This window comes from Epinephelus lanceolatus, chromosome 2, assembly GCF_041903045.1.
Source record: "Epinephelus lanceolatus isolate andai-2023 chromosome 2, ASM4190304v1, whole genome shotgun sequence".
In the NCBI taxonomy this organism is placed as follows: domain Eukaryota; kingdom Metazoa; phylum Chordata; class Actinopteri; order Perciformes; family Serranidae; genus Epinephelus; species Epinephelus lanceolatus.
This window is the reverse complement of record NC_135735.1, coordinates 19,912,829-19,925,316: the sequence shown is the minus strand read 5'-3', so window position 1 is coordinate 19,925,316 and position 12,488 is coordinate 19,912,829. Positions and strand designations below refer to the sequence as shown.

The 12,488-nt window shown below is 41.1% G+C and overlaps 1 protein-coding gene across 2 annotated transcripts in view; it reads left to right on the top strand.

Moving 5' to 3' along the window:
• The first annotated feature begins 804 nt into the window (after positions 1 to 804).
• Positions 805 to 12,488, top strand: part of gpc6a (glypican 6a) — a 238,299-nt gene continuing 226,615 nt past the window's right edge. The window contains exon 1 of one of the 2 annotated variants that reach the window (XM_033626058.2): positions 805 to 1,181. In XM_033626058.2, coding sequence (XP_033481949.1) covers positions 1,019 to 1,181 — 163 coding nt within the window. In that variant the 5' untranslated portion in view covers positions 805 to 1,018. The remainder of the gene's footprint in view (positions 1,182 to 12,488) is intronic. The other variant, XM_033626068.2, reaches the window with a different exon arrangement.

Sequence of the window (12,488 nt, the reverse complement as noted above, 5' to 3'; positions counted from 1 at the left end):
TTTGAAAAACTATAAAATTTGAAAAATAGTTACATTGTATAAGAAATAAAAACATGAAATATGTACAAATATGTGCAGAAGAAAATAAATATGTGGAAATATGTGCAGTATGTGTATTATGGGTAACACTAGGCACAAACAGCCCAAGTAAACACTATCAGGATCTGAGCTATAATGACAAAATAAGTGAAAAAATAAAATTAGACAAATTAGCACATAATTTATAGATATAAAACAGATCATAGTGTGTTGTTTTCATTTTCAAAGAGCCTCTGGGTCCTCTTGGTCAGTTTCACGGCCTTCCTCATGTGACTTCCATAGGTTCCTCATAAGACACCGAGCAGTCAGCAGGGGTCCTGTGAGTTTGTGGACTAGAACAAAACAAAATACTGTGGTCGATGTGTAGGTTTACTCCGCCTACACTACCTGCAGGTCCCCGCGCCTCCGCCAACATGTGTCGGCACACTAACGTGCCGTGGTGCGCATTAGCAGGGATGCATAAAGGCAGAGGACAGTACGCGCCCCTGGATGCGAGCAGCTGAAGTCGCAGCCACTCCACTCCATGTTTTGCCCTGCCCTTGCGCGCTCTGCTCGCTGTGCAGCGTGTGTCTCCGTTGCATTTGGCTTTCCTCACGCCGACACGAACACAGGGGCTGCTGTGTGTGCGGGAGAAGTTGTTTGCACAGAGAGCACCAGGTAGCAACTGTCTTCTCCAAACGGATTTGTTCAAGCTGGGAGCAATCGGACTCGCCGGGGTGAATCTTTTCTTTTTCTTTTTTTTTTTTTTTTTTACGAAAGGGGAAGAGACGCAGCTTTTTTTTTTTTTTTTTTTTTGCAATGAGGTGGACGTACCAGTATCTAAAGTGAGGAGTGATTTTTATTTCTGGATGTTTTGATGAACATCTGACATCCTGCTGACTGGAGAAATATTTCAATCAAGCCCTTCTTTTTTTATTTGTTTTTTATTTCTCTGACGGAGCTCGTATTTCCCTGTGAAACACTATCAAGGATTTCACTGATGTATGCGATGTGGAGACTGCAAGTCGCCTTATGTACTCTGTCGGTGCTGCTGTCCCTGTCATCTGCTGGTGAAAGCAAAGCGCGGAGCTGTAGCGAGGCTAGGCAAGCTTATAACGCTAAAGGATTCAGCCTCGTCAATGTGCCTCATCAGGAAATATCAGGTAGGCGAGATTGACAAATCATCAGTGCGTTTCGCCCTCCCCTCCTTCACCACGTGCCATGTCTTGTTACCCCCCCTCCCTTGAATTAAACAATTTGATGAGGATCACCACACACAACCCTCAACTATGTGATCTCCATCAAACCTTTGAGCATTTAACTCGCCCTCTTACTGACATCCGGTCATCCCCTTTTATCAGAGGCTCCAAACAGGGTAATGTCAAAAGTATGAGTCTGCTTTTGCTTCATGATACACATACATTTGTCTGAATTAAATCTGAATGCAGTTTGTTGCTGTTATTGCAAGTATTCAGCTAAATCAGAGACATGCAGCAGAGTGGAACTATGTGTGTGTTTGGCTCTGTAAAGGTCAGTATCAGCCTCTCCATGTCCACATTGCCTCCTGCATTTTGTTTATTATCCTCCAATAAGTAGACACTAAACACTGGATTTATAATCCAGACTACAGCTAAAATGATCCACCTGTCATGCTGCTCATCAAGCGTCCATGTATCCATCTCTGTGTAGTTAAAGTGTTTGTTTTAGTGTCGAATTTCTGTAGTTTAAATGCTAAATTGAAATTAATAAAGCACACTGGAAAACCCCTTTCACCTTTCACCTGTTGTGGCGTTCGAAACCAATACAGAGTTTGTCCGTTTCCCCAGTGAGGTGACTTCACCCTCAGGTTATAAATTGATAGATAACCCATTCAACACCACAACTAACAGCCCAAGACTCACATGTGAGACGCCAGTATGCCTTTTACGTGGAGTCCCCCAAATTTGACATCATTCCTAAATAAAGCTGCTTTAAAGGAGACAGTGAGAGATTGACTTTGCATCAGCCGAACACTGGGAGATATGTTTTCAAAGTGGCTGCATACCTGTTGCTCACATTCAACAGAAGATCATGGAGCTTGTTGTGTTGTACTTGGCTAAATAGTGAATGCTGTTTACCAGTAGGGGGCTGTATGCACTCAGCACGAAACACTCCTTTTTTGCTGAGGGTTTCTTTTTTTTTTCTCCTTCTTCTCCTTCTTTTCGATATTCCTCAAGGCTACAGCTTAGGTTTTAATTCATGCTCTTTGGTACAGCAGAGATATGGGGTTTTATTATCTCTTGTGTGGTGGTAATCACATTTATGGTCAAAGCAGGAAAGGAGATTAGTCAGTAAACATAGTCAGCTTCATGAGAGAGAAGAGGGGAAGCAGAGAGGCCTGAAGTTAATCCCTCTTTTGCCTCTTACAGACAAAATAGAGATACTGTATTGGTAATTGGCAGTGTCAGGCAGTAATGATCATAGAGCTGCCTTATTTGCTTTTAACAGGGGTTTTGGCTGGATGGGAATTTGATAGTTTTGTTCCTGACTAAACATGTATGTGTAAGTCTGTGCAAGAGGGATCCTCACAAGCATTACAAATACATCTAATTTTGTCCATGTGGCAAATTTTCAAGTCTGTGCCCCTGTTTAATAGTTGGACCTTTGTCAAAATGTGCCAGATAATGAGTCGCTATAATGCAGACAAAGATAGTTTGTATGTTCAGGAAATACAGAGGGAAAAATCCACATCAGGAGCTGTAGTAAAATATGTAAAAGGAAAAGTTCCCACACTCACTCTGCTCCGGTAGCAACATATATTCAGCATCAACTCAAAAGGAGACATTTTCAGCCGACTACTCAAATAAAAAAGACCAGACACTGTGGTTAGAATAATTAATGTGCAGACAGCAGAGTCTTTTTTCTTAAACACTTACATGATACGCTTTTAAAAGTAGTAATGCAGCGCTGCCGCTCTGTTATTTTCATTTCATTATTTGTTTCTGATATGGCAGAGCACAGGAAGCCAGACAGACAAGCTGGCTTCTGATGCTGCCCTCTTTTCCTTTTTGTCATCAGCGTTGTAAAGTGATGGTTTTTGATTGAAGACTGGTTTTTGTTTTTTTGTTTTTTTTTTCTACAGAGGATCCAAATATGTGAGCTAGTTCCAAATATGATTGAGCAATGCAGGAATTCTTTTGTGCACAGATTCAGTCAGGCATCTGCATGGCATATCAAGTAGTGAAAAATGGTTCATTTCACAATTCTGGATTATCTGGTTTGTGTTCGGTTTATTCATTCAGTCACTTTTGATTATTTTAATGTGCCCTGAGACAGAATCTTGGACTTGACTTATCTTGTGCAGCTGTTTCTAGTTTGTTGAACAGTTATTATAGAAGTGAATGTAGTTCTCCAGTATTTGACCACAGAGCACTGGACAGGTTCCACTCACCACAACAGGAATGCAGATCACACTTTTATTGGCTTATTAAGAGCTCTTAATATTTATTCTCCTATGACGTGTAACATTTCTCATCCACTTGGAACTCCAGCAAATCAAAGTCAGAGACAGAGGTCCGCTGGCCACATCTTAGATCAAGATGGTTTTTTGGAGCTCTGATCAAACCCTAATTACAATTCATGCACAGTCTGTACACTGTGTGTAATTGGATTTTGTTGTCTCCAAATAACCTTTGCATGAATACAACACAAGTTAGATATAGGCCTCAAGAGATGGGATAGTAGAAAGCACTCAATTATGCCTAATTAGCTATGCTAATACAAACGTGTGAAAAGCTGCATGTGCAGCGTTAGTGCCTCATCCCTCCATCATTTGCCGTGTCATGCCACTGCTTTTCCTCTAGATACTAAACACACAGGTTTAATACCTCTGCTGAGGCTAACTCGGGTGGTGAGCCTCCATTTGCATAAGCTAATTATTTTGACAGCCACTGACAAGCTGAGATACATTATTTAAGAGGTGACAAACACACGTCTTTACACAGATGTTAGTTTTTGCATGTGGAAATACAAAAGGCTAATCATTGAATCCACACTTAGCTTTAGTCAAACATACACTTCAAATTAAATAAATTCATAAATTAAGATAAAATAAAGATATAAATCTACCTTTTTATTTTTGTGAGAAAGAGTTTCTGTCTTTGTATTTTGGTCAGACCCTTTTGAATTAGCACATTAACACAGCTACTGTGTAAATTCTGCAGGCCGTCCATTATTGAAATATGACAGCAGTGTTTGACTGGGTCTCCTGGGCCCCAGAGTCATAAAACTTACACAGAACATAAAGAACCTGGTAAACCATCAGAGCAGAAACCCCAAAATGATGTTTCAAAGATTACACCAGGAGGCGAGGTCATTCTCTGTGGCTTTTGCTCTCTTTTTATCTAAATCCGTAAAGTTGTTGTGCGAAGATATTTCTGCTAAGCTTTCCACTCAATGGGCGATATCCAATGCTTTTTTTTCTTTCTTCGGTGACAGAGTGGCTGGGCTAATAATAACCTCTCACAATTACAAATGTTTCACTGGCAAAGAAGCAGAAGCATTTGGTGTACGGTCTCCTGCTGCCTCCGAGACGGTCAGATCTACGTATGTGTATTCGCCATGAAGAGATGTAATGCACGCTCAGCAGTATAACACTTCTGTCATACTCACTGCTGTGCTTGGCAAAATTGTCATGCATACTTGTATTCTGGGAGTGAAATTACTGTTAGATGCAGACATAATGTCATTGGCAGAGTTAGCTGACTCGGTTAGAGGTCAACCATACTGCCCACCTCATTGATTAGAGAGTGCTACTTTCTCTTTTTGCCTAAGGACTCTTGAGTGCCTCGGCTGACTTACAGTACGGGAGTGGTGGGAGGAAGAGGCCAGTGAGAAATATCTTACTGGCTTTAGACTAGTTTTCATGCAGTTAGAGGTCTCTCGGAAGAGTGCCAGTATTCTTCGCAAAGAGCGAGGGGGGGTAGGACAGAGTGGTGGTTCTGAAACTCACGACTGAAAAATGCCTATAACTGGCTGTTGGACAGCTTCATTAAACTCCACCAGGTCGAGCCTCAGATTCCTCTGCTCTCGTGTCAATGTACCATCGCATGCCTGGTGTTTTACACAGCAGTCAGCCAACAACAGAGCTTGCCTGTGAAGATCACCCCTGTGTGCATGTGTCAGACGTTAGTTATAGTGTCATGCACACAATGCCGCTTGATTGTCAGCCCTTTGTTCATAAACACAACGGCTCCTGAATGCTTCAGTCAGGCCCTGCCAGGGAGCGCTTGCTCCGAGGCTTTGCTGCTAATATCAACATCTACTTACACGGAGCGCTCGGGATTCTCATGGGTGGACTCAGCTCTTTGCTTCGGCTTTGAAACAAAATCACTTGATGTGCTGCAGTTGCTATTAATGCAGTTCCTGAGTCTTATGTTTCCTTTGTCAAGAATAACAATTACCTTTGGGGTTCATCGGTAGCAGCTTTAAAGAATATTATTTGATTTCTCTTTAACAGAACAGTTATTAGCTGTTACAGCATCCAGCGTAATTTTTTCCTCTTGTGAATTTCCTGAAGCCGCAACACTCACTGCTTATCACTGTGATCTGTGCTTCGCAGGTTGCGAGATGCATGCACTTCCCCAATTCCTTTAAACACAACCCACATATCAGAAATCTGTGCTGTTTGTACTTAAGTGGATGTTAGGACCCTTGTGAACCTGCAGTATACGGCGCAGTTAATATTGTCAACATTTGAGCTTTCTCGACACAGACATCACGGCAGCTCTTAAAATAAACTATCTTACAGCTTTTATTAACATCTAAATGTAAGATTCTTAGGAGGCTGCCTGAGATGTGCTTGATAATTTCTTAAAGACAACAAAATCTGTGAATTTTTAAAGCCAGTTTAAGCCTATGTTATTCCGTATTAGACACATGCCTCAGATTTAATTGGTTAAAATTGCAAGTAAACAAGAAGATGATACAATTTATGTATAATTAAAGCTGTAAGTACAGTTTATCATTGTTGTGATCCCTCAAGATTTCATTACAAGAATCAGCATTTCAGATTTGGAGCTATTTAGCAAATCATGAAACACGTCTGTCTCATCATTTCTGTCAGTGATTTTTAAACGAGCACGGGACATGCGGCAGCAGTCTACAGTTAATCTTCAGGTGTCACATTTCTGCATATTGTCACAAAAAATGTAATCAATAGTCTGTAACACTGATCTATTTTGAATATATTTGACATGCAGGGCAGGTATGCAAAATAAATTTCGCGGTCATTTAAGATGCGTCCACAGCCAGATGCCTAATCACTAAATAATGGAATGACATGAGACCTTTAGTGAAAGTGTGGGAATACCACTCTAAAAGCCCTAGCCCAGCAAATATCCATATAAAAATTCTGTAGGGCATTTTTTTCCAAAGCCCATTAAGATGCTCTTGGCTCTGCCAAATTGGAAATAAGTCTCTTGCCAGCCTGTATACATCTTCAGAGAGAACAGTTAATGAGATGTGAGGGAGATTAGGCTCTGTGTGTGTGTGTGTGTGTGTGTGTGTGTGTGTGTGTGTGTACGTGTGTGAGTGAGAGAGAGAAGGAGTGTGTGTATGTGCAGCAGTTTAGCCTCACTTTCACATTTTTTTTCTTTGCCTTGCACCTCTATTGTGGTAGGAAATGACAAAAGTGTTTTGTTTTTCATCGGGCGAGACAGATTGTATGCATGGAACATTTAAATGAGCTTCAGTGTGAATCATCCAGCTGTGTTTCTCCACCTTTTGTCAGATTTGGCGAATGAGAGCGTCTGACAGTTGTCCTGACCTGAAGAATGTGTCAACCCTCTGCAGGCATTCACGTCTGAAATGCATATGGTCTGCGAGCTTCCTGGCAGCTTTCCTCAGCTCCATGTATGGTGTTTTCTGAGTGGTGTGAAAAGCCTCCGGCTAGCGTAGGAGACTGCTATAGCACTTTTTCCAGTTTTCAATCAACTGCTGGCCTAAATCAGTAATGGAGGGTGGGATTAAGGATCTTTCCCCTCTCAAGCCTTGAGAGGAACCAGAAAATAACAGCAGAAAGTCTACGGATGGATGCGATTGTATGTTTAGGGATTAGAAGCGAGAGCACAGAGAATAAGCAAGAAAATACACAAATTTACTCAGTGAAAGCGGGCATATAGGCATGGACAGCATCCTTGACTAACCATGTGTTAAAATCATGACTTGAGTGGTAACTCTGTGAGGGATACGAGGAGGGAGTCAGGTAGGATGTAATCCATCTGAATTTGGGGGATTAGTGATCTGACTCGCTGTTTGTGTTGCACACGAGCATCGCTACATGCTGCCTTTTATACTTGTTTCTACAAAAAGAAAAGCATTCGGCTTTGCTTCTCTCGTTAATACATTAGGAAAAGAGGAAAAAAATAAACTGCCGCAGGAGGTGACAGAAAGAAAAGTCACATGTGGTACTGCTCCACTGGGAAAAGTGCGTCCCCTTGGATTTCTTTGTCAGTGGGTGAGGGTGGTGCAGGAATGTTGTTGAGGACGGTGGGGGTCACATTGTTGTATCATTGTTGACATGTGAGTGTAGTCGTTGAGTATTAATGATTACAGGGGTGGCCTTCCTATTAATGCCTGTGTATGGGAGACCCTTAGGATTGACCTGAAGCCATCTAAAACACACTGTTTACTACACAGACACCACTAATCACTTCTGTTTTCACCCTCTAGCCAAAAGGGTGTTTGTGGTTTCCCCTACCATTATTTATATGTATGTAAGAGAACCAAGGCGCTCTGTTGTGTTTATCGCTATGGTCTTTCTTTTTGCCTACAGAGACTTTTTGCCTCTAGAGGGGAGTCTCTGAATAGAAGTCCCAAGCTTGACACCAATGATAAGGCTCAGAGAGATGAGCGCCACACTGTACTTTTGGGAAAACCCACATGGGTCTGTCATATCGAGGTGTCAGGGACGCAAATACATTTCACACTGGGGACCTTTTGTTTTTGTTTTTCAGACACAGACAAGTACACATGGCTGAGGTGATTCGCTAAATAAGCTGCCCCTCCGAGACCTGGAAGTAAACAAGCATTAAGCACAGATAAACATGGTGTGCCAAAATTGTCATGGAAACATCAGACGCTGTCAACATATGCAGACAACGGTGGTGGCATTGGCGTTCCAAACTTGACAATGACACTGTTGTTGTGTTGAAGGAACATAGACAGTCTCTAGCCCTGAAAGGCCTCCGTGGTGTGAAACCACGGGGGGCTTTTGATGTATCAAAATCAATAGTGCAGATGCTCCAACATGCAGACATTTTTTAGTACAAACAAAGCCACAGCAGAACATCAATGGCTAACTTTAAGGCCCCTGAACATCATCCAGGACTCTAAATATAGTCATAGCTTTTTCGCTGAATTGTTGAAGCAGAAAATTGAATATTTGGTTACTTTAACACTTGGTGCTCTCTCTTACAGGTTAGAATTCAAAAAAGGGATTGAAAAACAAGGTCAACCTTTATGTAAGGTCATGTGGGGGTGTCTTTAAAGGGTAGTAAAGAATAAGGAAGGTGATATTCAATCAATACTTTGTGAATTCCCCAGCATGTCTGCGGCTCTCAGCCACAAGCCCATTTACTCCTACTGACGTAAATCATTAAATACAGGTCACAAATATACACTTTCATTTTGAAATGTTATTTACCCTGAAAGAGTGGGCTTTCCTAGTATATGCTGTTTTCCTTGGGGACTATTTTCAGTGGCGGATTTGTTGCCCTGTTGAATATTTACATTATCAGGACCACATATGAAGAATTGATTTAATTAAATTACAGTGCCCATTAAGGATGGGTATCGTTACTGACACTACTACTCTAAGCGATACTCCTTATCGGTTCATTTCTTTATAGATTCTCCTATTGGTTCTTTTTCATTACTATATAATGGCTTTTTATTTATTATTTATAAATGTATATTTTTCAGAAAGAATGAATTTAGAACAAGATAATATTTTAAATAAAACTAAGTGTTACAAAAGCAATCTTTACAACGGCAAAGTCACTATTTAAACTTACTAATATCCTACTGGAAACAAATGTAAAATGTCAATACAATAAATTTAGGTTTAGACAGAATTAAGAAAACATACAGTATCAGTCCTCCTGTCCTCTCTGTGCTCTTTCTTCCGCTGAGGTGATTCACTGCCTTACCTCTGGTAACCTCTGGTTTTTATAGATTGTATTTCTCAGTTTTTAACAGTAATATTACAAAAACACAGACATACAAAATACAGAAAAAAATAACCACATTGCCAGCTAAGGAAAAAACAGTACAATTACACGCAGTTTGTAATGTGTCCACGGGAAGGTTGAGACAGAGAACTACAGTAGCATCCATGGGACAAAGACAATAAGTGGTCAGAGAAGGTCCATGTTTATCCTTACTCCAGAAACAACACATATTGATAAAGTATTGGCTTTTTGCTTGCTTAGGTTTTACTGCACTTACAGTACCAAGCGTAGTTGTCATCATCTCTGTTATCTTCATGTTATATTCTCTTAGTCTCCACCCTGGCCTCTGTGCTCTGCTGTTCACTGACTTCACTCTGTGTATTTTGTGTGGGTGTTAGTGTCTGTTTGGAGATCAACCCCAACACAGAGAATAGAGAAGAGGCTGCAGCGTGAGGATAAATGACGCCAAAACATTTAAAAGTACCAATTAAAGAACTGGTAACCTTAGAATTTATCAATACTATGGTCCTTAATAAATTAATTTAATACTGGATTTCGTCACCTATCCCTACTGCCCATGTTCACAATAGAAATGTCATCCAGTGCAAAGACGTAGCTTGTGTTAAAGGTTTTTGGACAACAGCAGAGCTCTATGGCAATGACAAGTAAGTTTTATCAGGCTTTGGCTACACATTCAATAGTTAGTGGCGGTGACTAATTGTGAGTTTGGGTGTTCTCCTGTGATTTATTTTTGAAAGTATTCCTTATTATGTCTTCAAACTTATCCTCTAACACTATAAAAACTTTTTGGAGTAAGTGCATTAATTAAATTCTGAATTGATTGTGGTCCCAGTCTATAGTTTATTGCAACAGCAGTTCTTTTCCTTTTTCCAGAGAAAATCAATTAATTTTGTCCTCTAGACCAAAGAAAAATCTTTGACATTGCCTCGTACTCCACGACCCGAAGCATAAGGCTATGTCACTTTCTCTCCAATCTGGGCAGCACCCTACCTAGAAAGTGAAGTCAACTTTTGGCTGAGTGGAAAGTTCTGTTTCATTCTTCTCGACTGCCAGAGACGGTATAAATCTGGTTATTATGAACCATCACCCAGGATTTATGGATCTGTAGCTGTGTACTGTGTGTGATAGAGCTCTGGATTCGAATGCATGAGCTGGAGATGGTGTTTATGATTTATTGCGTGTAAATGGGTGTCAAGTGTCAGTATGAATAGGATAGTTATTTGCAAACTATATAGCTAACCCAGACTATTTTCATAACTGGATCAAGGATCTTAATTGGAATATAATGTGAATGTGAAATACTCAGTGACTAGATTGAGACACTTTTGGCTCAGATGCTGTGTGGGTGCCTTTGTGCTATCTCTTGCCCTGCGATATTGAAGGTTCAGTGAGGGTTCAGCTCAGGAGATTCAGTGATAAAGAAAAAAGCAGGGCTTTGTGTGCTCAGTAAGCTGCCTGTGTAATGCTGTGTGTTACCCCTGCTTCTCTCATGTCTAATAAATGAGCTCAAAGTCATACGTACTTGATCACCGTAAGATTTGCAAATAGGACAACAGGAAAAACATTTCACCTTAATATTCTGTGGCAGCACAGTACATTGTTTACCTAAATAGTGCAATCAGTAAACTGGCATACAAGTTTAATAATTTCATGACAACCATGTTGCAGTGGGCATAACAAGACAGTTCCAACTGCATGACTGCATCTCTCAAGTGAATAGATGATAATGTTTTCCCCAGTAACAAGACAATAGAGGAGCACAGTGCCAACCTTGCAATGCCCCGAAAAGTATACACACTTCTTGTGAATTGTGTTTTCAAAGAGTGGCAGTTAGCCGGGACAAGGCACGCAAGGAAAGCATGTTGTTCTAGTTATAAATTAGGAAATTTATACCGATTACACGAGTTCATGACCCAGTTTAGTGTGATCTCGTTTGTGGCTTTGAGGTGGAGAGACTAATTGGAGATCGTTATTATTTTTATGTTAATGCAGAAGTGTAGAAGGCTGATCTTAACCCCAGGTCACATTTCCGGGCTTTAATTATAACATTAAATAATAGGCTTTGCAGTGAAATGCCTTGGGGGAAGCAGTGACACTCCCTTATGTGTCAGAGGTCTGCCCTATGTTCCTTCACCCTGTGTTGCCTCATTTCCTTTTTACTCCGGTTTAGGCACTGGCTCCTTTTGCTCAGTGATCTGTGAGAGCCAAAATTATACTGATGTTAATGGATTTTATGATGATTGATTCCTGCAAAAATGCAAGAAATGTCAGTTTTCAATATAAGAGAGAAAAAGGCAAAAGAGGTTTGGAACTGAGATATTAACAACTATTAAAATGCTTCTTTAGCTACTGCTAAAAAATCAATTTGCTTTAATAATTTGTGCACTATTACTGCGGCTTATAACAGCTCTGTATAAATGGACATATTTCACATGTATGATGGTGCAGCATATTGTATTTTTCTTTCATAAAATTGGCTCGTAATGAGGCATGCTGGACGTAGGACTTGCAAAGTGCTACAGAAGGACATCAGATTTCATCTGGAACTAAAGGAGAACAGCGGGGGAGAACCAACAGTTCATTTAAATCACCTATCCTTGTAGCTGATGAGAGCGCAGAGCAGTCTTGCAGGAAAAGATATCGCGGCTCACACCACTGACTTGAATGGGGACACAAAGTGCATCTCTGGGAAGCCTCGCTGTCATGACAAATGTGACAAGCTCATGTAACCTTAATGTCAGGAGAGGACCAGTTTGAAGTCGTTCTGAGGATGTCGATGAGGCTTGAGAAAGAATATCTCCAGCCTTCATAGTTCCAATAATTCAAGGCCTGTTGGAGAGAAGGTGCGAGCATTTTGGAAGGGGTTATTGAAAAGGGTGGGTTAATGAGCCTGTGTCCAGTGTTTACATCTTTTGGGCCCTCAAATTTCTTCATGTGTCAAATGAAACATCTGCCATTGTGATGCTTCTTGGCGCGCCCTCGTTCTGTGGCTCCTGGAGGGTGCTAGAATCTGAAAAGAAGCCAGCCTCATCTCCTGCTCCCAGAACCCCGCTGTTTCCTGTCCCCTGTGTAAGCTGCCGGTAAATGAGTGGGCTGGTCATCTCGCACCCTGGGGCTCTACCTCGGGCTCTTCAGACCACCAGCTGTTGTGTTTAGGACTGAGTCATGCACCAGTTAACATGAAGAATCCAGAGCACGAGTGCAAGGCTTTAACCTCACCGTATGTCTCCTCCTCTTTTC